Source organism: Athene cunicularia (genome assembly GCF_003259725.1).
Source record: "Athene cunicularia isolate RWA chromosome 1 unlocalized genomic scaffold, athCun1 chr1_part1, whole genome shotgun sequence".
Classification (NCBI taxonomy): Eukaryota; Metazoa; Chordata; class Aves; order Strigiformes; family Strigidae; genus Athene; species Athene cunicularia.
Genome location: NW_020799091.1, coordinates 121,338,613 through 121,365,098, shown reverse-complemented (window position 1 = coordinate 121,365,098; position 26,486 = coordinate 121,338,613). Strand labels below are relative to the sequence as shown.

General features: G+C 40.4%; 1 protein-coding gene across 1 annotated transcript in view; it reads left to right on the top strand.

Moving 5' to 3' along the window:
- CFAP44 (cilia and flagella associated protein 44) overlaps positions 1–26,166 on the top strand; it is a 44,255-nt gene extending 18,089 nt beyond the window's left edge. The window contains exons 15-35 of the mRNA XM_026859504.1: positions 164–274; positions 2,698–2,850; positions 4,637–4,858; positions 5,334–5,476; positions 6,374–6,644; positions 8,601–8,656; positions 9,065–9,227; positions 9,571–9,701; positions 10,657–10,850; positions 11,209–11,374; positions 12,302–12,479; positions 15,755–16,246; positions 17,588–17,791; positions 18,212–18,395; positions 19,345–19,455; positions 20,973–21,103; positions 22,252–22,368; positions 23,222–23,423; positions 24,128–24,288; positions 24,564–24,698; positions 25,803–26,166. Coding sequence (XP_026715305.1) covers positions 164–274; positions 2,698–2,850; positions 4,637–4,858; positions 5,334–5,476; positions 6,374–6,644; positions 8,601–8,656; positions 9,065–9,227; positions 9,571–9,701; positions 10,657–10,850; positions 11,209–11,374; positions 12,302–12,479; positions 15,755–16,246; positions 17,588–17,791; positions 18,212–18,395; positions 19,345–19,455; positions 20,973–21,103; positions 22,252–22,368; positions 23,222–23,423; positions 24,128–24,288; positions 24,564–24,698; positions 25,803–26,030 — 3,753 coding nt within the window. The 3' untranslated portion in view covers positions 26,031–26,166. The remainder of the gene's footprint in view (positions 1–163; positions 275–2,697; positions 2,851–4,636; positions 4,859–5,333; positions 5,477–6,373; positions 6,645–8,600; positions 8,657–9,064; positions 9,228–9,570; positions 9,702–10,656; positions 10,851–11,208; positions 11,375–12,301; positions 12,480–15,754; positions 16,247–17,587; positions 17,792–18,211; positions 18,396–19,344; positions 19,456–20,972; positions 21,104–22,251; positions 22,369–23,221; positions 23,424–24,127; positions 24,289–24,563; positions 24,699–25,802) is intronic.
- The last annotated feature ends 320 nt before the right edge of the window (positions 26,167–26,486 follow it).

Sequence of the window (26,486 nt, the reverse complement as noted above, 5' to 3'; positions counted from 1 at the left end):
TCCCTATAATCACCATGGAAATTCTAAGTCACTTGTAAGTCCTCCTGTTGAGCCTCAAAACATTGGAAGTATGTGTCTATGTCATGAAGTACTTACAGTCTTTAGAATTTTTGGTCAGCTTTGATTCAGTCATCTTTTTTTTTTGTTGTTTTTTTTTCTTCAGAGTAAAGACAAAACTGTTTTCTTTTTTGCTGTTGAAGATGAATATGAACCAATTGGATTTATCTATGTCCCTGGGCCTGTGCAGGCATTACAGTGGTCTCCACCTTCTCATGTGAGTAATGCACATTTGTTTTCTTTCCTTCCCTCCAGCGTTAAAATATTTTAAAAAGAACTTCCAATGAAAATAGATGAAGATCCATGACCCTAACCATGTTCCCTACAGGCAGTGCAAAAGATATTCTGCTGCTTTGTTCTTCATGCTGCTTCAGCATGACAAATAGGTTCTGTGTAGCTGTACCTCTGGTTCAGTCACTTTGGACATATTTTGGACTCTCAGTAATAGAGCAGAAATATACTGATACAAAGAAATGATTACTTGTTTTGACACTTATTTACTTACTTATAGCAAGTTATAGCGTTACATATAGTATTTTTTAATATTGCTAAGAATCCTGCTTGCCCAGACTGTTCTGTGGAATTTTACCAAGGACTACTGTGTTCATCAAAACAAAGCAGTTCACTGTGAAAATTTACCAAGAACTATATTGCTCAGCAAAATATTATGGTTTTGTCCTTGGGGAACAGGTATGCTCTAAACTAGTTGGGTCTTGGTAATGAGTAAAGATAGCTATGTACGGATGGTAGAAGTTCCGTTGCTTCTCTTAGATAAGATAAAATGAATAAACCCGCTGAAAAACACTTGTTATTCAAGAAATTGGCCAAGAGAATCTGTGCATGCTCCAGGGAAAAGTACAAGGTGAGAAAGACTACGAGCCTTCCTCCCAAAGACCCCCCTAAAGTTGCCCACCAGGAGGCAATGGGCAGGTGCAAAGAGAACATCAACTGCTGACACCATCCTCTAGGGCTAACTCAGCCTTACTCATGCATATGTATGTTTGTGTTATGTAATCCAATGAATATGTATATACACACACTCTATAATTTTTTTGGTAAAATGTGTGATGGGTGTGCAAGCTTTGTGGAGAAATCCCCTTGCACCCTGGCGCCGGAGTAAACATCCCTGCTGTATAACTCTGTTCAAGTTGTAGAGTCTTTTTTCCACGAATCAATACAAACCACAAAATTTTGCTCAGCTTTTTGAGCTCCTGCCTTGAAGAAACAAGCTTGTGCCTTAGTTTTTGGGAAGTATTCTTTAATAACAGAGTTATTTGAGCATTATTGCCTGTGCCTCTTGCCCCTATTAAAACAGGCTTTTGCAAAGCTTTCAGACCACATTAAGAAAGCTTTTGGGTGCTTCTTGCAATTTAGACTCTGTGCTTGAAGTGTGTTAGTGACATATTCAAATAGATTCTTGCTAGCAGTAGTTCTAGAAGGTTAGAGTAACATCTGAAATTTTGGTTGATGCAGTATTCTTATTTAGAGGGGGGATTGTTCATTATATTTAGATGTTGGCAAAGTGGCCAGCAAGATACGTTATACTGGTGCACAATTGGAAGGTGTAGCTATTATAACTTGTTCATGGGAACTGATAAAAACTGTGCTGCCAAAAGAACTCTTGCTGGTATGAACTCTATCTTACTGCAGAAATGACAGATCTTGATCTGACAGTTGCATTTTGAGTCCTTTCCTGAGGACAAGGTACTCCTACTTACTAAAAAACCACCCATCATGTCTTTGATATGTTAGATTCTGCCTGAGTAATTTTGTCTACTGGTATCAGGTCTCCACTGCTAGATGTGAACACTTGCTAAACATAATACAAGCATCTGAGTGTTACACTACTATTGTTTTTTTTCTCTTTAAAAAAAAGCACCTTGGTGATTAAATACTATACATTTAATGAATACATTGGTAAGGCTGAGATTTTATGGACACAAGAGCAGTATCATTCTTAGTTAAAGTTTCCATAGCAATTCTAATATGCCCCCTTTGCACATTTTTAGGGATGGGTCAGATAAAATAAGGCTCTTTCTATTCTCAGATAGCTTTGAAAATTGAAACTAAACACAGATTTGCTTTTTAAAATCTCAAAACACTAAATTATTACCCTCACCTCACCTATTCTTCCAAAGTTTGCATTTTAAAGCACCTGGCGTGTGCCAGCAAAGAAAAAACAAGCTCAAAGCTAAATAGCATTTGGCAAGATTTTGAGCACAGCCTTTAGGGTAGAAAGGCTTTATTAATATAGAAACATAGGAACTTTTAAACAGTTACCAACCCAAAACCTCAGCTCCTAACTCTTGGGTCAGATCCATCCTTTCATTTAACCAAACACCCAAAATATCATCATGCTGCTTCCAAGCCAGGGAGTGTCAGAATGATAGCTGGTTTGTATATGGTGAGGACTTCTTCAATTCCTTAGCTTTGCCTAGCATACATAGCAGAAAAGAAGCTCACTGATTTCTGACGTCCATTTAAAAATGTCCATTTAAATAAGAGTACAGTTAGAGTTAATGACTCCTCTGGCTGGAGCTTGGCTTTGTACCTATGCATATTCTGCCTAACCTTTTCCAGTTTCTCTCAGTTCCATGTATACGTCTGCCCTGTACTTGTATTTTTTGTGTTTCTGTACAGATGAAGAGCACACTACTCATCCTTTGTGAGAATGGCTTTGCTCTCCAGGTTCCTGCACCTCTCCCTGAGGAACAGGATAGAGCATCCACCTATCAACTAAATAACCTGCCAATGCAGTACTTCCATTTTTATAGCATTAAATCCCGAATCCAGGTAAAGAAATCTCCTGTGGCAGAATTTAATGTTCTTCTTTGTGCCAGAGGACAAAACTACTTAAAAAGGTTTCTTGTCCCTGTATGGCATCATAGGATTTTTGCTAAGTATCTTGAAGGGAAAAGCCAGGTAGAGTCCATGTGTGTCTGAGTTTCAACATTTTAAATTACAAGTCATTGTTTGTTTATTCAAATAGAACCTACATCACACTGAAAGAATGATGTGCATTTTGATTATAATTAGAAGATGGCATTAGTGAAAGGGAAAGGTAGTATAGCACACTAGTTCTCAAAATATTTTCATTTTGGTAACTTTCACAAAAGGTATGTTTTTTGTGGTTGACTTAGCCCTGTTGGAAATTCCTTTGAACAGTTGTAAAACACCCATGTGGTCACTTTGAGGCAAACATGAAACTTTTTTTTTTTTTTCCAGCAGTTAAATATTTGTTGGTTTTTTTAAAAAAAATGTTGTAATAACTTTAAGGGTGTGGTTTTTATTTCTGAATGAGAACTAGCATTTTAGAAGATAAGCAGAGCCAAAGGCAAAGAGTTGTGCCAGCTCTCATCTATAGTTGATTTTGTGAAATTAAAAAACAAGCTGATGTTAGGAGCAGGACTCCAGTGAGCAGGCTTTTAGTCCTATGCTCAATCTAGCACAGTCCAACAACCTCTCTGGTTCTATTCTTAACCTGTGATTTCTCTGATTTCTCTGTGAACTGCCTCTGTTTTCCGAGTGGTGCATTTCTGAATGTCAGGCAAAGCCTCATTTCTTGTTATAAGTAGGAGGAAGTCAGTATTCAGGAGAAAGATTTCATGATGGTTTTCTCACAGGAGGAACAAGAATTATCACAAAGCTAGCATACATATGTAATGAAAGGTTGAAAGAAAGTGTGTGGAGTTTTGTTGTTTGGTTTTGGTTTCAGTCAAAAGAGAAAAATATTGGGAAACACTATAAATCTTTAAGAACAGAAAAGGTTTCTATAGAGAGAAAGAATATTAATTGCTCTCTCTTTCCTCTAGGAATAGATCAATAATTAATAAATTGCAACAAGGATGTTTTAGCTAAGATGTAAGGAAAGATTTCTGAAGGTAAGGGTAGTGAAGCACTGAAATAGGCAGTAGAGTCCCCATAGCAGGAGATTTTTTAAAAGGTAGGTCAGACAAACATTAGCTGATTCTACTTTCAGGCAAAAGAATGCTCTTTTGAGATCCTTTCCAGACCTTTCTCTATGACTTGCTATCTAATATCTTCTTAGGAAGATCCTGTTTTAGAGGATGTTTGATTTTTGTTCATGCTAAGGTAGGCTTGAATGGAAGGGGGGTTTTAAAGGTTTGACAGATCCACAAATGTCCTTGTTCAGAAGTGAAGTCCATTACAGCTTCTCTCTTTTGCTCTTCTACAATGATGCACTAGAACTTGGGAACTTGAGTTCAGCTTTCCAGTGCTTTTCTTCCTCCTGGGCAGGCAGAGGACAGGGCTTTAAGAGTTTTGCAGAAGTAGTATGCTAATAGTTATGAATATTGGGAATGATCTCTCTGAGGAAATGCTGAAGTCTGCTTCTCGTGCAGAGTGGTTTCTGTTTCAAAGGCCCATGAGTTAAAATACTTCAGAGGAGAGAAGTGGAGGCCTTCCACTGGAGAATCCCATGAAAACTAGTTGATCTCTGCTTAGTTGTTTGAATAGAGATTTCTCTAGATATTCTGTATATATAATGCCAGGACCACTTTGGATTTCATGTGCGGAGTGCCTTGGTTTCCTGTCTCTGTTTCTCTGCTTGTTGTAATAGCTGGAAGAGGAGATTGCACTGAGAGAGAAAAAAAGGGAGGAGCTGAAGAAAGCAAAGCTTGAATGGATAAAGCAGCACCAGGAAATGGGAAAGGAGATAGAGGAGGAAGAACCTGAAGAGGAACCTGAAGAAGAGCCATTGCCACCTCTCTACATACCAGAGGAGCCCAGTCCCATCCTCTGTGGGTTTTATTCAGCACCAGGAAGATTTTGGCTTTCCTTGGTAAATCAATTTTTATTTCATGTTGATGGGATTGCAAGATGTGCAACTCTCCCTTCACATCTGGGTGCCTTAGAAAACTGATTATTTGAAACCTGCCATCTCTATGACATGGCATTTCCTTCATACTTGATAGTTTCAATGGTTTTTGTAAAGCAAACCAGTAGAATCACTCCAATTCAGATTGTTCAGTAAATTTCCAGTAGGTATGCTTCTTGGTGATACCTGAATGGGCACAAAGACTAAGCTGTTCCCTCACAAGCATAAGATAGGATCTTTAACATGTTGGTAGGATGGCTTGTAATGTTGTGATAGCTTTTTCTCTGTGGGTAAATAGGATCTCTAGATGTTTGGAAGTAACATTCTCTAACCTATTGTAGATCCATTAGAAAGGAAGAATTATTCTGAAAATTGCATTTACCTGGTCAGCTGCTTCAGTATTCTTTTGTCACCATTTCCTTATGGTCATTCTCTTCAGGGTGGTTATGACTCAGGGTTCCTCTATCATTGTGAATTCTCACATGATCACCAAGATGACCCTGAAAACAGGAAAGATGAACCCTTTGAAGTGATTCCTATTGGGGACACCAACAACAATCCCATCCACCAAATCTCCTTCTGGTAAAGCACTGTAGTGTAGCGGATAACTTTGTGATAAAGCTCAATGAAATTGAACTTAGAAGGGAGGAGGGTACACTGCTTTGTCCCTTTTTAATTGTGGCTCAACTCTAGTATTCAGGAATTCTCTCTGGTTTTCCTGGCCCTGAGTTTCACTTAAAATTCCTAATGGAGACAGTTGGGCACTGTGTCTGACAGAGTAATTTAAAAAGCCCTTCAAAGATTTAAAATGTCTGATTTCTAATTAAGTACTGATTAGGACTCAAGGTTGTAGAACTCCAGGAGAACCATTAGAAGTCTCTGCAAATTGTGATTACAGAACAGCAGTTCTTTTTGTAGTTAGCAAAGAGAGGACACAGTTAGCCCTCAAGGAGAACATGGAGGGATCAGTACACCTCTCTTGTGCAAAGAATACAGGCTTCTCAGGATATTTTGTGAACTGGATGAATGGAAAGGGTGAACTATTTTCAGACTCCCAATATTGGGTTCCCTGTTCATTCCTAAGCATGTTCTGCATCTATGGAGGGAGGTTTAGTTCAGGCTTTAATTTACAGCTGGTTGCGTTCACCACCACCTGTACTAGGTGGAGAGCAGGGAGGCAAAACTGCTTTTCTAGCTCTGAACTTGGTGTCTGCTACCCTGCAGGCCTGAGACCAGTTCCATGATACCCAGCAAATGCTGGAACATCCCTGAGCAGCCAGTTAGCTGGAAAAAATTCTATAGTAGTATCACACATGCTTTAAATGGTCCAAATACTTTGCCTCCCAGCTTGCAAACTTGGGAAAAAAAACCCTTTAATTTATTAAACTAGATTAGCTCTTTCAAGTATTGTGTGTTGAGCTGTGGCCTTAGCTGTTACAAGTTGCCTGCTATTACTGTTTCTCATTGCTTATTTGACAGTACCAGCAGACTACTGATGTTCTGTGGGATGCAGAATGGTGCACTGCGTGCTTATCCTCTCCAAGATCAAGACCTCTCAGTGAATACCCTGAAGGAATACTGGTGCTTCAATGTACATGACAATGATTATGGCCAGATCAAGGGGATCTGTTCCAGTTATGATGAGAGATTTTTAATTACCTGTGGTGGAGATGGAAACATTTTTACTTTCAACATCTTGTCTCCAGAGGATGTTCACAGAGAGCTAAAAGCCAAAATCCCTTCTCCTAGGGTAAGTCTCTTGCACTGGATTAGGCCTGTTTACTATGCAACTACTGCAGATGGGCAAAATGCAGTTCTGTTTTTTGGCATCATAGATCTTTCACAGCAAAAGCTGAGGTTTCCCAAACAATTTGGAAGAATAGCTCTTGCAAAACATTCCCTAATGAACAGGCACTATGACTGCATTGTTCCTTTTCAATGATTTGTGTTTTTCTCCAAATAAACATAGTATGTGTTGTCCATATGTAATATTCTACTAGTCTTTTCCCACTCAAAGGTGTAATCATGCACATTCCTAGAACGAAAGAACCACAAGGATTTGTCATACTTAATACCTGTCTTACATTTAATTCCAGTATGATTATGCTCTGAAAGGGGATTCTAGAAATAATGTTGGAGAATACCGAATGTGTAGTTTCTCCATGCATCTAGTACCATTAATGTGCAATTCCCAAGTTGGATTTTTTTTAAATTTGCAAAATAGCACAGCATGATGCTGGTCCTGTTCTTCTTTCACTCTTGGACAGCATTAGTAGTAATGATTTTGCAGGTGTTGTGTAATTACCATAGAGCTCATCACCTTCAGCATGTCTAAACAGCTGACACCTAGAACTCAAAAACAGTTCTACTGATAATACACAAGAACAGAGAAGTGTCAGCTACACTACTGAAAAGGTTCAGACTTTACTGAATTGTTAAAAAATATCGTCTGAGTTAAACAAATATAACTTGAAAGAAGTAGTGAGACCTGTTGAGTCAAGAAGTGCTATTGTGCACAATGAATTGAGTAGATAGACGTTTAGTACAGTGTAAAAATCTTGAAAATGTCAACATAGAACAAATTAAACTTTTTAGTATTTGTTGGTAACTATGTTTTGAAAGATGCTTGATGAGGGAAGACAGAGAGGAAATTGTGATTTTTGGTCATTTAGTTAAATTGTTCATGGAATTCTTTACCAGTATCATGAGAATATATAGCACTGAGAATAGACTCAAAATTATTTTATTTAAATTAAGTGAATGATTGGAACATGTGATATCAGAGCCTTGCTAGCTCCAGTATTACAAGCAGTGATTAATGTACAATTATAAAGCATATGTACAGGTTTATCATTTTGAGTATATAAGTAGCTCTATATAAAGATCTTTATGGTTGATTTCTATTATTCAGGCTAACAACATTCCTTAATGACCATCCTAATAGAGTTTTCCCTTATCAAAGTATATCTTCATTATCTATTCTAGTTTTAAGTCATGTGGAAGATTAAAAAAATTCCATCTTCATTAAACTTAATGAGATTCTTAGAGAATCAAATACAAATCCTTTGAAACTAATTGAGTTAAATTACAGATCAATTTAGTATGACTGTATTCACTGTAGGGTGATAGGCCTCCCCCCCCCCCCCCCCCCTTTTTTTTTTTTTTTTTTTGAGCATGATTGCCTAGGGAAATGAGGCTTGTGCGACTGCAGTGTCCATCCATCTGTCATTCTTCACAGCTAATAATTGTGAACCCCATTATGCAGTCGGCAGAAGCAAACCAGATTAATTACACATGTAACTTGGAATTAGCCCAGGATATGTTGTCTCTTGTCAACGTGGCAGTGAGGGGAGACAAGAGGATTGGGTTTGGGGGGTAGAGAACCAAAAATGTTATGGGACAGAGTGAAGTTAGGACAAGCAATGATGTAATGGTTAACGTTGATGGGAAGGATATAGGATTTATATTCTCTGTCCCCAAGAACTATGCTTCATTAATTCTTTTACATGAAAACCAACTTATTTGCTTTTTCTTCTTGAAACATTAAAACCTGCTATTTAAGGCCCGTGTAGCAATATTGATCATGAAGGTTTCTTTTGGTTCTGTGAGAGGCAATGGGACTTCTGTCTTAATATTTGTAAAAGCTTTATTGTCTGTTGAAACTCTTATTGCTTGTTTAAAGGCAAGACAACACTTTTTATTCCAGAGTGGTCTTGAGAAGGAGAAGGCTACTGAAGACATTGAGGATCCCAGTGCCTACAAGTAAGAGTTGCTTGGATAACAATGAAAGAGATTTTCAAGTATTGGTAGCTCTTTCTTCATACAACATATTTCTTTTTCCCTAAGAGGAGGGAGAAATTGATCACCCTGAACTTGGGTCATTTCCTTGTTACACACAAAGCTTTTTCAGCCTTTGCCTCCATTTCATTTATTTTTCTGTGGTACTAATTTGGATATGGTACTCTGCTCACTTCAGACTACAGAGACAACACATGGTCAAGGTCAAAGCCCCACAATGTTAGGACTGTACAAATAAACAGGAAGATGATTCCTTTCTAAGTTATCCTAAGAGCCATTGAGATCATTGGGAGTTTAAGGCTGTCAAGAAAATCTAAAAGGTAATCTTTCTTCTGTTGAGATAACACTATTTCCTTTTGTATGTATTTTCAGTATTGAGGAAGTCAAACAGAAAAAGGAATATGAACGGATAATGAAGGAAGCTGAAGAAAAAAAAAAGAATAAAAGAGAGGAGTTAATTGTACTGAGGCATGAGTTTCTCTCTCTTCTTCAAAAGAATCAGGAATTGCCCAAGCACATGCAGCTGCACAAAGAGGTATTTCTGTTTTTTATAAGGGTTGTTTGCCTTCAGAGGCATCTTCTAAAATGTTCCTACCCTATGCTGGCACCCTATGTTGGTTGGCACCAAAGATGTCCAGCTCTTTGCATTAAGGTAGTTCTATGAATATATAATTTTCTGGGATTTCTGAATCACAGCTGATGATTTGTGCCATTTAAGAAGTAAGCGGGAAAAATGTGATCCTCTGTGGAGATGTGAATAGCTCTTGAAATAAAGGATTCTGTTGATGTGCATGGAACTCTGTCACTGGGCAAAAATATTTATTACCAAAACCTAGTAGCCAAGATAATAGGATGCTGGGTTTTCTGTCTGTCTTCAGCAGTATGAGATGGACCATAGGATCTTTGAGGAGCTGGACAGACAGGCAGCACAGAGAATCCTGTTAGTGCGAAAGGAGCTGGCTTGGGAGCATGAGAAACACTTGATTGGACTGCAGAAACTACAAAATCAGTAAGTACCACTTTTCTCTCTAACCTTGCATGGGACTCTTCATTTACAAAGTTGTACCTGCCACAGTAAAAGAGAATGTGTTGCTTTTTTTTTTTCCCCTCATATAATCAATATTTCTTCCGTTCTGTTATGGCTCTAGTTTTACTTTATTCAGAATACACACCAGAGCATATATTGATATTTGGGTGTACTTACTTGTTTTGAATCTTTGATAAAAATTAAGATATTCAAATCAAGGAAGGAGCTTCATTTTAATTCACTTATATATTTAGAGAACTTATATGTTTAGAAAATAGGGAGGTTTTCTGAGACTAAGTTTCCCTGGGGTTTTCCAGCAGGTTCGGTAAGAACCAAGAACTCTTACTGAAACTTTAAAGAACAACCTGTGAAGTGAACCTCTGTTTTTCAGGCATGTTGCACGTCTGTCAGATATTTTAGTGTCATTGCTAACAGTGTTCCCTATATGGTTTAAAGTTGTGAACTGAACTTTCTCAAGAACACAAGTTTAAGCGCAAGGTGCATTTTTGGTTTGTTTTTCTTAAATCTAAGTATATGCCAAAAGATGAATTCCTAAAAATAAATACACAATAGAAATTATACACAATAACAAAACCACCTTAGGCACACGAAGTGTGATTGGGAAAAAGACTTGAATGAATATGGTTTTAATCAGTCCTTAATGGAAGATGGAAGATATTCTCATGAAGAACCTGGTGTAAGTTTTAATATTGGGAGAGGTCTTAATATGTTTATTCTTGAGCAACTCCATTCCTAGATTGGATAAAAGTCAATAGATAGTGTCAGATGTCATAATATTACTTACTGACTTGTGTATTTACATGTAATGATTGTATGTGCAGTAAGTAAACTACATTATTCATGTCCTTTTAGTCCAGGTAAAATGGTGGGTTGTGCCTACTGACATCAGACAGTTTTGTCTAATTTGGCTTTTCAGGTTTCAAGACTCACTGGAATTTGACACTGTTGTTGTTCGTGCTATTCAAAGCAATCATCAGATTTCCACCTACAGACTTCTAGCAATGTCTGAGAAATGCTACCAAGATAAGGAACACCCATCATGGAAGAGGACAGTACTTAAATGGGCATGTAAACCAGCAGGAAAAAGGGAGATCATCACAGAGACAAGGCGTACGCATAGGGCTAACGATGACCATTTCAGGCTTATCATGGTTTCTGGCTTTCATCTGTCTGTTTTCTGAGTCTAAGCTAAAGAAATTATAATTATTTTATATATATATATATACACACACACACACACACACACATAGTTTTCCATGTGTATTTCAGCAATTGTCTGTTAATTCCTCAGGTAGAATGTGACTAAGAGTCAAGTCAAAAGACCCAAGTATGTTCCAATCATCCACTACACTGGAACTATACTGATCAACACCAGCTCTACATGAACCATCCCAGGGGGTTTCCAGTAGTTGGGACTGTGTTGTGCTGCATGGTATTTACATCTTCATCTGGTTATTTTTTGGTCCAGATGATAGAATTTTCGAGGGCGAGAATGAAAAGCTGAAGATGTCAGAGGTCCGAAAGCCAACAACACATTATATAGAAAGCAAACATGAGCAAATCAGAAGAATTGTTGAGAAATCTGATGAGATGGAAGTGAAGATCATGAAGAGGAAGGCAGAGTGGGATGAATTGTGAGTCTTGAATTGGACTCTATGCCTTTTTGGTTCTGCTTCTGGTCTGAGGTCAAGTAATGCTATTTAGCTGTCAAATGGCACTATAATATCTCTGCCTAGACTTTATATTCCTAGTGGTTGTAATTAAAATAGATGAGTTTTCATGTATTTCTGAGTCTCAATAGAGCATTAAAATCTTTCAGTTAGTTTCTATGTTTTTTCTAAAATATTAAAAAGCTTCATTTATGTAGCTGCATCTTCAGCTAGGGAGTAAAAAGATATCTAAATTGGACATGACTGAGGGAAACCTAGACATTAAGTCAACTCTGTTAACCCTGCTGGCACCACACAGAGTAGATGCTATTAACAGCTAGGTTAGGTCAGCTGTGCTAACATCACAGCCACTGTGTGAGTGTTTGTGTTATGCCTTTGTGCTCTGTACTGGTCTTTAACTTGACAGGCAAGAAAGGGGGACGAGACACCTTTGAATGCTCCTGGAAGTAAGAAGTTCTTCATTAGGAGATGAATTATGGGGAATGGGACCAATATAGGGTCAGAATACAAGGTTTTTAAGGTTATTAAGTGTTTATAGAGTAGGGTCAGATATTCTATGCTACGGGCTGGTGGAGTGTTGACACATGACTCTCTGAGGTTGAGAGCATCATGTACTCACTAAACCCAGAACTCAGTGCAATTGTAAAGGTTTAACCTGTCCCATGGTGGATCTATGTTAAAAGATTTCTTGGGGGGAAAAAAAATCTGAGGTTTTCATTCAAATGTGCAAGGATATTCTTCCCAAAGTAGCTGTTCTTTTCTGAAAGAGGTGTGTTGATCCCTAGCTCACCTCCCAAGCCTTGCTGCACAAATCAGAAGGTATGAAATGACTCTGTTCATTCATCTTTCTGCTTTCTCTCTTAAAGTTAAGCTTTGTTTTGTACCTACCAGGTACAAGAGCAAACCTAGTGATGACTATGAGAATCCCAAAGATGCTGAGGACATCAAAGAAGCCCAGGAAGATATGGGATGTTATAAGCTGAAGACTGCCCCTAACTACAGAGTCCCTGAACACAAGCAAATGAACACTGAGAAGAAGGTGATGCAGCTTACATCCCTGGAAATGTTGGTATGTAAACTGATTCATTGATGTGTATATTTCCCCCTTTTTTGGGGAGAGAGAATAGTGTATTAGTAACTGAAGAAATTTTGTGAAAGGAAATCAAAGTGGATGTGGGAAAAGGCCTTCAAGGACAGACTGTGTTGAGTCAGCTTTGGTTAAAAATCAGCCTTTCTCTTGTGAACTGTTAGTGCTTCACCAAACTCAAACCTGAATCAATCCAGGATAACTCACAGCTGGCTCTTTTTAAGTGAGAAAGAGAATTTGCCTTTTCTAGTACTTCAGCAGGAACATCTGTCTTTGAATTCTTCAAGAAGTCTTATTGTCTAGTAACTGGTATGCTTTCCTTAAAACACTGAGTTAAATAACCCCTGCCTTGAAATACCTTTACAAAACCAGATGTGAGCAAGGACAGGTGTTTCTAGTGTGGCCTCTCCATATTTGCACTTTGGCACTCGCTGCTGCTGTGTCCTAAGCATTGGTATCTTCCAGAGAAACCAGGTCTTTTGGAGCCACCTTTCTGTGATCAGACTCCTACAGCTACAACACATCTTTTAACCACAAAGACACAAGAAGCTCAAATGTTGTGCAGTATCTCTCTTGCTTTCCTTGTGACTTCTTTCCCCTGTCCTTCCTCTCACAGGAGCTGTTTTTTGCACTCCAGCCAGATAAAATGAAAGAGTGACAAATTTCTTTAGCTAAAAGAACAATGAGGAAATATATCTACTGAACTTGGAACTGTCTAGTTGCTTTTTGGTAGAAAGGCTTATTTCTTGCCCTGCTTACTGACAGAAGAGCCTCTTCACTTCATGGTTTATATTTGTCTGGCGAAGTGTAAGTTATGCTTTCAGCGGCCTTGAATTTTCTCCAGTCTTATCCTCATGAACTCGTTGCTTAATCTCAGGCAACCTCTAGGCTGAGTTGCTTTCATAGCCAGGTCTAAGATATACAGAAGCAATGGTACAGTCTCAGGAAATTTGTTGATTGTTTTAATCTCATGCTTGGGCTCCAGTACTTCATTGTTGTGCTGATGTTACCAGATACCTAGTGATTAACCTAACTCAGTAGGACAAGCCAGTACAAACAAAGGGAATAGTTCTTGTTGTAAGTTCCATGTTTATGCAGATGAAGAATTCCAGTTATTTCAGGTGGTTGGTTTATAGGGTTGTTTTCTTTTATAAAGATCAGAGAAGTTTCTGCCAAATATAATAGTTAGATCACATTCAATTATTATTTCATGTGAAAAGAGTAAATTAATACAGCATCTCCTTTTCACAGAATCACAAGGATGATTGAAGTTGGAAGATGCTTCTGATGGTAACCTAGTCCAAACCCTCTGCTCAAGCAGGTCCGTCTAGAGCAGATTGCTCAGGACTGTGTCCACATGGCTTTTTAATATCTTCAAGGATGGAGTCCCCACAACCCTACTGGTCAATCTGTGCCAGTGCTCAGTCACCCTCACAGTAAAAAGTGTTTCCTGATGTTCAGAGGGAATCTCCTGTGTTTCAATTTGTACCCATCTCCTCTTACCAGTCACTGGGCACCACTGAAAAGAGCCTGGCTTCATCCTCTTTGCACCCTCCCTTTAACTATTTATATATGTTGATGAGATCCACCCCTCTCCAAGCCTTCTCCAGGCTGAACAATCCCAGCTTGCTCAGCCTTTCCTCACAGGAGCACCATCTCTCCTGTCCTGGGGAGCCTAGAACTGGACACAGCATTCCAGCTGTGACCTTGCCACTGCTGAGGAGGGATCATCACCTCTCTTGACCAGTGCCAGCCCTCCCTAAGGCACTCCAGGATAGTCTTTAGCCCTCTTTGTGACAAGGACACATTGCTGGCTCGTGGTTCACTTGGTGTCCACCAAGAGCCCCAGGTTCTTTTCTGCAAAATTGCTTTCCAGCTGCTCAGCCCCCAGCAGGTACCGGTGCGTGGGGTTGTTCCTCTCCAGATGCAAGACTTTGCACTTCCACTGGTTGAACTTCATGAGGTTGCTGTCAGCCCATCTCTCCAGCCTGCTCCTCTGGGCAGCAGCACAACCCTCTGGTGTGTCAGCCACTCGTCCGAGTTCTGCATTATCAGCAGACTTGCTGAGGGTGCACTTTGCCCCATCATCCAGATAATTAATGCTGCTGAACAGAATTATTATTTCTGAATTCTGAGTACAGAATTATCACTGAGGTCTGCCTATGGGCCAAGCAAGATGCAAACAAATTATTACAAATAGGTTTTACTGCACTTGGCTGTTTAATTCCCTGCTCTGACATCTAAGTGTCACTTCTCAGATTAGTGCATCTTCATCTTGAGTTGGAGAAAAAATTATTTAACTGATACCGAAGTTTTCTGAGTTGACTTTGGGACCCTGGTTAGCTGGAGGGCCTGGAGAGAATTTGTTTTAGACATCTAGTGGCTTGTATGAAATCCAAAAGCATCCAACAGAACGTTACCTTCTTGCTCTTAATAGTTATCTACTATACTTTCTTGCTCTTAATAGTTATCTACTATACTTTGAAAATTCAGAAATTTGTTCCATGTCTAACCACCTGCAGTAGCTGTGATTTCAGCTTCATCATCACAAGTAAAAGACAAGAGTCACATCTGCCTTCCAGAACCTACATTTGTAGAGGACTGCTTCAGTATCTTTGAGGTTATATGAGATAACAGCTTTGTTTCATAGACCGTGTCAAAGAAGTTTAGATTTCTGTGCAGCTCTGTTTGGTAGTGTGTACAGTAAAGGGCCTCTCAGTTTTGGTTTTTGTTTTTTTTCTTTGTCTTGGGGATGGAAGCTTGCTTTGCAAAAGTCTTAAATCTGATTTTCTTTAGCAGTGTATTGTTTGTGCTGTATGCCTGAAAACAGGGCCATATATCAAAGCTGAGGTACTCTCTGTATTTGAGAGACAGCCCAAATGACTAATCCTCTAAAGCCCACAGCTTGCTTTCACAGCCTCTGTCTGCTTTCTGCATTGCTTCAACATCTCATGTCAAGAAACTCACAATCAAGTCAGGAACTGAGAGAACGGGGAAGCCTCACTTCCTTTCTTACACCTTTGCTGTTTTCTGTCAATGAGAGGAAGAGGGGTAGTTCTAAAGATTTTTGTAAAACCACAGACTGAAAGACAGCTGTTTAAAAATGCTAATGTGTGGAGATGGTACAGAAAAGAAAGCTAACATGGAAAGAAGGAAAGTCAGTACAAAAGCCTCTTAACCATTTCCTGTGTTGGGGAAGACCAGTTACTATGTAAGTGTTCCTGGAGAATCCTACTGGAATTGTTTTTCCTTTGCAGATCCATAAGAGGAAAGCGAATATGAACAAAGAGATCATGTCTTTGAGGGATCTCAAGATTTCTATTATTGATGAAATCAAGCGTTTAATGCAAGAATTGAAATCCATTCAGACATCCTTGGATTTATCAGAATGTCTCCCTCTTCCCCCGATCCCTCAGTTACACCCAGATGAGGTTCCTGAAAAAAAATTTGAGTATGACAGTGACACCCTTCTGAAGTTCAAAGAGGAGCAAGAGGCCAAGGCAAACCTCCAGGAACAATTGGAATCTCGTGCATTTAGGCATGTGATTCTTCAAGCTCCTTCCATTAAAGAGACTGGCCCCATGGCACAGGCTGCAGGTGCACACCCGATGAGAATAGCATCATCTGTGGTCACAGAGCAACGAGAGGTTTTTGAGATTGAGAAGGCAGAGCCAGCAGAAATGGAACTGGAAATTTTAAAGAGGGAGAAGATAAAAAATCTATACTTGCAGGAGACCTTGATTAAAAAGGTAGGAAACCAAATATTTTTGTCAGTTTGAGCAACACCACTGCATCAGAAATAAAACCAAACCCCTTTCCATCTCAGGGTTGCAGCCACTCTTGCCTTTCCAAAGTTCAGGAAGATGCTGTCTGTGGCAAATTTAGTGTGCATCAGTATAAATCCCTAACTGTGACCTGTGTGCTGACTATTACTGCTTGAAAAACAGATCTTAGATTTCTTATTGATTGCTCTATAAAACTAAGAGCTTAGTGGGCAATAAAGACTGGTAAAATGTTAGAAATTACTTAAAAAGTGATGAAGAGGTAAAAAAGGAGCATTCCTACAACTTTGTAGATTCATGATGTTCTCAGCGCTTAAATAACTGTAGTCCTGACCCTTTGGTCTCAAAAATGATTTTGTAGAATTAGAAAAGGTACAAAAGAAGAGAGTAACCAAGATGCTTAGCTGTGGAAAAGCTTCTTTAAAAGGCACATCTAAATGGATAAAGTATCTTTGGCCTGAAAAAGGGGCAGCTGAAAGGGTTGTGTTACACAGGTGATAAAATTATGAATAGCATAGAAAAAGAGAGTGGGAATCATCTCGTAAAAGAAGGAGAGATATCAAATGAAATGGTCGCACAGAAAGCTTGAGACATGCAAATGGAAATAATTTTCCTATCTGACAATAACTAAGCTTTGGAACTCAGTGTTAGGATGTGGGGGAAGCTATAGTGTGATAAAGTCTGGAAGAAAAATCCATCCAAAGCTGTTGAACACAAACATACTGCTTCAAGCTCAGGCTGTCCCTGAGTCAGAGTTGAGGAGGGCACAGAGAGGAGCGTGGCAACCTCTCTTCACTTTTTTGCTTTGTTTCCTACCATCTTTAAATTCTACTATGACCATTGGCTCTGTGGTCTACCCCAACACAGACACGCTTGTGTTCATGTGTGTGAAGGTTTTGAGAGACTATCAAAAAGGCTGCTGGTAAATACCTGTTAAATATCTAAGGGGAGAGCTGCCAGGTGTTGTGAAAGAAGTCTGTGAAGGCAGAAGATGTATTTACTGCTACATCTGGGGTTGTTACATGAACTACTTCAGGCTACTGTGAAACATTCTCTGAAGAGTAAAATACTTGTGGGGTGGAGTGGGATGCAGTGAAACATTCCTGTGAAGCCCTGGTGATTCTTTTACTGTTATGCTGAGAATGAAGACACCTTTGCGGTTAACTTTGTCTTTCTAAGCACTTCAGTGCTTAGTTGTTGATTTGGCAGAGAGAATTTTTCCCTTCTGCTCCTTTCTATAGCTTCACAGGTTTAGCTCCACCCCTGATACTTTCCCTGTTCCTCATTTGACTCTCTCATATGCTCCAGATGAATGCACTGGTGATCAACTTTGATGCTGAACTTTGCTTTCTGCGGCACAAGAAATTGAAGCTGGATGTGCAGATGAAAAGTGCTGACCTGCGCTGTATCACGTGGTATGAAGAGCTGTTTATCCTGAAGAACCTTGAGAACCTTGAGAACCTTCTCCAGGGGCGTGTTAACACCCTAATCAGTGAGCAGGAGGCCATGCAGGTAAGTAGGCCCCGTGTCTCAGGATTTAACTACCACTAATGCATGGCTTGAAACAAAAGCAAGCCCTAAAGTAAATGGTGGCATCTCTTTGCTCTATTTTAGCACTGATCCAGCATCCAGTACTAAATTTTGAAAACCAAGAAACTCTTGATGATCAAGCTAGGATGGTTGCTTTTAACTTTCAAAAGTTAATCTTTTCCTAATCTTAACAATTGTATTTTCATAGGTACAGCATGATGTGGAACAAGTGATAAATCATATACTTGAATTTAAGAGCATACTTAAAGGTTTTTTCTTGATTTAAGCATGGGTTTAAAGAGAGAAAGGCAAGATTTGCATTTCCAGATCTTCACAAGTACATCCTGTATACACATATGAGGGTTGTACCTTTTAAGTAAAGTGGGTTTTTAATTTGTTTAGTCAAAACTGAACAGCTACCTTGCACAGATGGAAGATAGAAAGTGTGAGATTGCAAAGCTTCAGGAATGTGAGAAAGCTCTTTATGACAACTTCCAAGCATCCCTTGGAGAAAACAATGAGTTTCTGACCAAGGTTCTGAAGAAGAAAATCAAGTGCATGGAAAAAAAAGAAGGAAGAGAAACAGGTTGGAGATACTGTTCCTTTTGTTTTATGGATTTGTTACACATATGTCCATGTGGTCAAGTAAATGTCTCAGTCTAGCTAGAGCCCTGGGTACCCGCAACACTGAACTCAACTCAAAAAAACGTAGGTCAGACCTACCCAGCTTTGGTTATACACTGACCCACGTTCTGTGGCAACCACCTTGAATGATAATGATGTAACTCAGTCTCTAACATGACTACGTGACAACTCCTGTAATTTATTTCCTGTAAGTCACTATTGAGGACTGATAATTGGTATGAAGAAGAGGCAAAGCTTTAAATAGGTACTTCCTATGCTGTGCCAATGGGAGCTATGGATAAGTGATTAGTCTGCCACGTTCATGACATTCTCCTTTAATCTGTCCATTGACTAATGAGAGATCATAGACCTAATCTGCAATCATCTATTAGTCACAGGACTAAACATCATGAAAGGATTTCATTTATCTCAGTGACTCGGTTTTAAACTGTTAAGGCTAGGCAGTCTTACTGAGCTAAAATACTTGTGCTGTTGCTCTGAACTGGCTTTTGATTTCAAGTGGGACATGATTAGCAAAAAGCACAGACACTAATGATGCTTTTGTGACAGTTTTGTGCCTCCATATTGACTGATTAATCTCTGTAGCAGAATGGTAAACCCACAAGGTTTAAATTCCTAGCATACAAAGAGAGGAAATATTATTGAAGGAAGTCACAAAAACATGCCTTTGGCACTACTAGGTGATCTCTCTCCTTAATTTTTTCTTTTTTTTTTTTCTTTCTGTGAAATGGTCAGATCAATGCAATAGGCACAAGGTGCTTGGATTCACATATTACCAGGCTGACTTTTTGTGGATTAATGGGATTGCGCTCACCAGCACATGGGCATAATGCACTGCTAGTGGGTCTGGGGATGTTCTGCAGGCCAGCAGTACTGTTCTTTTATTCCAGGTGAAGAAGATGAGAATGAAGAGAATGATGAAGAGCCCACCAGTGAAGAGTCTGATGAAGAAAATTCTGGATCTGAAGATGAAGTCTTTGATGACTCTGTTTGCCCAAAGAGTACATAAGCCATCATTTCCTTGGGTTTTGCTATAGGGGCAATATTGTGTGTTTAAAACCAAAATGCAGAATTTTTCATTAGTCATTGCATGTTAATGCCATTAAGGGCCAGAATGTGTGTATCCCTCCTTAGTGCAGCATTTCTCCCCAGGAAATCTTGGTGAAGGTAATGGGACTGTTGGTAGTGTAGGGTACCCTCATTAGAAAGTTTGGAAAAATAAAACTTAGCTGATCACTAAGAATTAATGATTTTGTGTAAAGAACTATTCACCATGTCACGGTTGTTTTCTGGAGAGAAAAGGCTCCTCTCGGGAGTGGAGCTGGAGTAAGGCTGTAGCTGCTCGCTGGAACCCTCTTGCCTGGCCTGGCTGGATCCCTGCTCGGTGGAGTTCTGCGGGGACCCTGCCATGCTCTTAAATTAAGCTCTTTGTTACCACCTCGTGGCGTTATACAGCAATTGCCTGTTGCTAGGCTGTTCTCTTAAGGGTATCTGAACAGTTAGGACTTTATAAAATCCTCTTCTTTCACTCATTCAACAAAGGCAAGCAACTCTTTTCCCCCCCACCCCATTTTCTTTTGTATGAGTTCAACTGATTTAGGATGTTCTTTTAGTTTTGTTTGGTTTTGTTTTGACATATCACTCAAATATTAAAAAAACAATGACCATGTAACAACACTGCTTTATTTTCAGTTAGAAGTTACCAACAAATTACTTTATCGTATTTTTTAAATTGGATTCTAACATCATTTCCACAATTGAATTTTTTATTAACTCCTCATTCATCTCCTTTCTCAGTGAAATGTTGGGAAGAAATGAAGATTTTTACTTTTTATTAGAAAAGTCCAAATTACTAATTTAATAGGGAAATTATATGCTGCATTAGCCGCTTCATATTTGTCTCTTTGTGTCATTTGCTTTGCCTTTATTGGCCTCTTTTTTATTATGCCTGCTGATTTGGGCATAATTATGGACTTGATTAGTAAGACTGAAATCACTGCGTTAGATAAAAATTCACAGATATCTTCCTTACCACGAAACAAATGAAACAGGTCCTAGGAACCATAGCTTTGTTTACAAATAGAACTATAAATGATCCCTACAGCAAGTTCATCATTTACAGTGGAGGGTGCTATGGATAAAAAAAATACATGCTCACATAATTGAAGATTATACTATATTTTTTACATATATTAATTCCTGGGGCTGCACTACTTACAAAAGCTAACTTCTGAACACTTGGCTTTAATACTGGTTTTGATGCATTTAGTCTAATTTCTGGAAACAAACTGTCTTGACTGAATGTAAAGAGAAAAAGATCCATCCTAGACACTCTCCTCCTCATGGAGGAAGGTGGCCCAAGTGGTTTATGTTTGAGAAGGCTCTAGGGCACCAAGAGCGTGGTCATCTTATGGGGGACACTGGGCAATGTGCACACTAGGAGAAGCTACTATCTCGAGCCTGTAATATAGTATAGTCATAATGAAACTGAGCTGTTCCTTGACTCTTTCCTTCTCAGAGTGCATTGAGGCGTTCTTCCAAAACACCATCCAGATCCAGCAGAAGTGGTTAGACATTGAGAAAGCTTTAACAGAGGAGAAGAAAGTTGCTGCAAACCTTAGAAAGAAATACAATGCCTTGGCCAAAAAGGTATTGCAATGTTTTCTTCTCAGCAGGCACCGTCTGGCTCCATTACGGTGAAAATGTTGTGCTAGTGATGTTGGCTAAGATTTAAAACAAAATGCTAACCCTTTGAGAGGCCTCAGTTTGGGTAGAGATATCTATGGTAGCATGGCGGTAGGAGGCAGCTCCACTGGGTCACGTGTCCTCCTGAAAAGATAAATCAAAGCAATCCGACCTTAGCTGCTATGAAGCTGGATCTAGGTTTTAGGACCAGTTCCCCCCCCAGCTGATTAACCACCGGGCAGCAGCAGAAACTGGATTCTTTGGTTTAGATGAAACACCTAGCCTGGCCTATCCTTTGTGCATGTGTGTGGGGATGGAAAGATTAAAGATTACTTATTTTAACCTGCATTTCTGTATAAATAAATGCCTAAAAATGCTATTCTTCCATCTATTTCATTTGCTTTTAGTTATTTTCTTTTCCTCTTTGTCATAGTAATCACTGAATTAAACTCTCTTGGTGCAAGTTTTCCTTTTAGATTTTTTTTGAGCTTCTGCATTCATCAAGACATTTGATTTATATTAATGCAAAAATATCTTAATTTGAAGGGTTATCCAGGATAGAGAGATTCTGCCAAAATAACATTATGCAAGTCTTGCTTTTATTGTGTCTCAGAAATGTTCCATCAAATATGCTTAACTTACAACATTTTTTGTTTAGTTTTTAAAGGCTTTCCTAAATGCCAGCTGCCACATATTCACCCTGGGGTCTGACATTTGAGTCCGAATTGTTTCTTTCTCATGCAGAATCAATAAGCATTTCCAGGCATAACACAATAAAAAATTATCTTGCAGGCTCTGTAGATCTAGAAGTGTTTTAGACACTAAACAAAGCAGCTGTCTCTTGATACATACAGGGCTTCTCTACGGAGGAGATGTTTCTGATTGTACATGTGTACAGAGGTATTCAGGGTAGAATCTTGCTTGAATATATAGATGAGTCTCATGTTTGCCTGTGAAACTCATCTACCATAGTGTGTAAAAAAAAAAAAATAAAAAAATTCCTTTTTTTCTATACTTTCCCTTTGGCTCAGTAACTCTAACATAGAACCTTGCTGCCTTATGTGTTTGAGTACTATGGGTTTTTTGTTTGTCCACAATTTGCCTTTCTGCAGGCAAAAGTAGTGGAAACCAGTCTGGACACTGCAGACAGGGAACTGGAGACCTTTCAGCAGGGAAAGCAGCAGAGACTGAATGAACTATATGTAGTTGTGCCTTTGAAACTCCATCAGGTAATTCAAGATGTGCAGCTGCAGGTGCAGAATGGCCTGTGTATATCTAAACAATGATGTTACTGTTCTTTGGGGCCCTTAATTCCTGATTCATCATAGTCTCCTGAGAGTGAAGTGCCATTAATTGAACTTTGTGCTGCTATTTCCTCTAGATTTTTTTTTTTTTCCTTCTTCTATACTGACAGGCAGGTCAGTGCATAGTCATCAAGTGTTTTATAGGTTTGGCATGGGATTTTTCTTCAGGTCCATACCAACTGATATCTTCCTGAAGAAAAAACTCCCCAAAAAGCCAAACAAAAAAAGCTCCGAACTATTGAAACTAATGGGAGCTTTGCCCAATTTAGAAATGCTGGATTGGATGCAGTGCATTCATCTACACAGCTGTTAGCATGGGAATGATAAGTAGAAACTGAAAACTGAAGACAATACTGTTATTTCCTCTAGGCTGAATCTTGTCCTCAGAGAGAGAAGGTAGTCCTCTGTCTGCTCTGGCTTATATACCTCTGAGGCAACCTCAGCTCTCTCCATTTTTTCTATCTCCCTTCATTAGAAGGTTGGTAGTAAAGGGAAAAGAGCCTATGGCCTGACTGCAGTTCTGCAGCTCCCAGATCATTCCAAAGTACAGTTGACAGGGAGCCCCTTTCTCCAACTCTGTTCCAGGTAGAGGCTTTATACGCAGGCAGTCATCACAGCTCTAGGTAGTCTTTGAGCCTTGCTGAGTGGGAGTGACTCCCCAGCCTAAAATGTGAGAGTTGTGCCTGTGCTTGCTGTTACCTCATTCATTAGTTCTCTAAAACTCCTGTGTTTGCTCTCCAGAGAGATCACCAACACCTTGCTTTGCTGTTTCTTGCAGGTGGAGTACTTGGTTAATGGGGAGATGCCCAGCGATTTCTCCCAGGCTCTGGTATTTACCAACCAGTCCTTAGAGTATCTGCAGAAGAGAATTGTGGACCTACATAATGAAAAGATAATGCGAAGAGAGATCTATAAGAAGGCCCAGGAGGAACATAAGCAGCTTATCCAGGACAAAAAGGAGATGGAGATACAGATTCGACGTGAGTAACAGAGATGCTAAACAACACGGTGTTCTAATGCTCAGTCTGTCCCCCTCACTGGTTGGGGGTAACTCACCAGACGTCTGTCTTTACACTCACAGATGTCACAGCTGGTTACTGCAGAAAATAAAACAGAAGGAGATCAAGTGGACTGTTTTGATGAAGTACTGGTAGTTCTCCAGAACTGCCGAGCCATTAGGCTGTGTGAAGTAGTTTGGGAAGGTAGTATAAGGAGAACTGACTGAGATGACGCACCGGAACTCAGGACACATGATTGCGGTTTCTAGCTGTAAACCAGAACTGCTAGGAAAAAACGTACTTTCCCTAAAGCACCATAAGCTTTTTTTGGCAATTTTCTCCTCTGTGTACCATAAGAAGAATGAAACAAGCCCTATTCAAAACACTTTCCCAAGGGCCAAACCCAAAGATGTGTCTGGCACCACCAAACCTGCTGAGAACCTATATAGCCTCTGGTGTGGGAGTGGCTTACTAGGATGGGCTTAGAGTGTGGCTTAGTGACCACACAGACACGGTCCTGGGCAAGGACAAACAGCAATATTCAGTTGTGAGCTCTGCGTGGTTTTGTGTGAATTATTATGGAGCAAATACCAAAGAGCTCAGACATAAAGCTGGGGGCCAAGGCAGAAATTCTTCTTAACCAATGAAAGACTGTGCTGCCACTTTTGCCATGCCTCTTCTGTTAGGACTGGAAGAGAAGTGCAGTCATCTGATGATGGAGAAGTTTGGGAAGCTGGTTGATTTTGAAGCAGTTCAGGCACACTCTGTTAACATCCGAGCGGAACAGCTGAAAGTGCAGATAATGGAGAAGGAATATGTGTGCTCCCAGGAGCTCAAAGAGTGGGAGGTAAGGAGCAGGGAAAAGAGGGAAATGTGTGTTACGGTGGACTGTTAAGGCTTCATTTCCCTGGGGCTGAATAGTTACAATTAAATCTGTTGTGAACATGGTCATGTTTGGGTTTTTTTCCACCTGTCATTAACAGACCATAATATCCAGCTCCCATTTCCCACCATCTTTCCTGCCCCTACTTCAGTTGCTGACACAGATCCTCTTTTCTCACAGAGGTAGTTGATGACGATTTGTCCCCTCGCATCCCAGTCCAACCTTTTGTATCTTTTTAGAGAAGAATCTCAGACCTGCAGCAGCAGCTAATGAAGCTGACAAAGGAGAACACCAGCAAGCTGCAGCAGCTGAACTGGTTCTGCCTTGAAAACCAGCAACTTGAAACCAAGCTGGATTTGCTAAAGGACCAGCTGGTGAGCCTTTTTGCTGGTGTTTTGTATGCAGGTTTGGGACTGTTTGGAGATGGGTAGGGATGGTGTGGCCCTTGGCAGGTCTCTGCTCTCACATCCTGCCCTGCAGCCAGCAGCTTGGGTGAATGCTGCCCAGTGCACAGGCTGGATGGCTGCTCAGGGACTTGGAGAAAGGGAGATGGATGAATCCCAGAATCATCTGGGATAGAAAAGCCCTAAAAGCTCCTCCAGTCCAACCACGAACCTCACTCTGACCATTCCCAACTCTACCAGATCCCTCAGTGCTGGGTCAACCCGACTCTTCAACCCCTCCAGGGATGGGGACTCCCCCCCTGCCCTGGGCAGCCCATTCCAACGCCCAACAGCCCCTTCTGCAAAGAAATACTTCCTAAGAGCCAGTCTGACCCTGCCCTGGCACAGCTTGAGGCCATTCCCTCTTGGCCTGGCGCTGGTTCCTTGGTTCAAGAGACTCATCCCCCCTCTCTGCACCCTCCTTTCAGGGAGCTGTAGAGGGCCAGGAGGTCTCCCCTCAGCCTCCTCTTCTCCAGACTAAACTCCCCCAGTTCCCCATCAGACCTGTGCTCCAGATCCTGCACCAGCTCCGTTGCCCTTCTCTGGACACGCTCGAGTCATTCAATGGCCTTTTTGGGGTGAGGGGCCCAAAACTGAACTCACTCATTGAGGTGTGGCCTCACCAGTACCAAGCACAGGGGTAAGATCCCCTCCCTGTCCCTGCTGGCCACCTCCAGGGATGAGCCCTTCCCTATCCCTGCTATTGTTGACACCTCCAGGGATGAGCTGATCCTGAAGTAGGCCATGCCTTACCTTCTCTCTAATGTCTTGCTCAGCTGCTTTCTAATATTGAAACAAACTCATCCTATTTCTAATTAAAAAAACGTCTTGCAGCAAGTCAAAATTATTCCTTTGTTACAGGGAACTAGCCAAATGAATTAAAGTGTTTTCTTTGCTGTGTGTTAGGGAATAAGGCAGCCACCTGTGTCAGAGTCTAAATTAGTAGTCCCCTCGCTCTGACTTCCAAGTAGTTCTGACTGAGGAGCAGAGCAGCCGTGAAGCTGTCTGGCTTCTTGGAATGTTTCTTCCTTACAGGGATTAGAATTTCAGGGCACCCGAACTACTGACATCAAAGAGAAGGCCAGGCTGGAGTCACAGCTGAAGCACAGGGCTTGTGACACAGCCCTCCTAAGAGAAGAAATTAAACTTCTAAGCAGAAAAGATGGGTGCTTAAAAGAACTCACTCTCCTTAGCAGGAAAGATGGGTGCCTCTTTCCACAGGCTTCATCACCAGGGGACTCTTTCTTACAGCAGGAATGGTAACTAGTGTCCCTTAAAAACAGACATGGGTAACTCTGGGACTGTGATGTGAATCCCTTTGGCCACACAGGGGTTGAGTTCTAAAGGGCTGTATTTGTTTCCCTTATCAAAGTATGACTGTAGTGACAGATACAGAATAAAAAAATGCAAATACGTCTAGTAAATGCTGTTATCAGTCTGTTGCAGAGATTTGCCCTGGGTGTGTGCAGATGTGTATGTTTGCTCTTCAAGCCAGGGGCTGTTGATGGCTGGACGGTTCCACGTGGGCAAACGCAGCTTTGGTGCCCATGTTCTTAAACAACACGGTATGAGACATCTGCCTTAGGGGTGCATTTTGGTATTTGCCGAACAGCTGAGCAGCACTGGCACTTCTCTGCCAGCTGAGCTACACAGAGTCAAGGGAAGCATGATTTGTTCGGAGAAAGCAAAGGGCCCTTTCCCCTCAGATGGGTGTGGAGC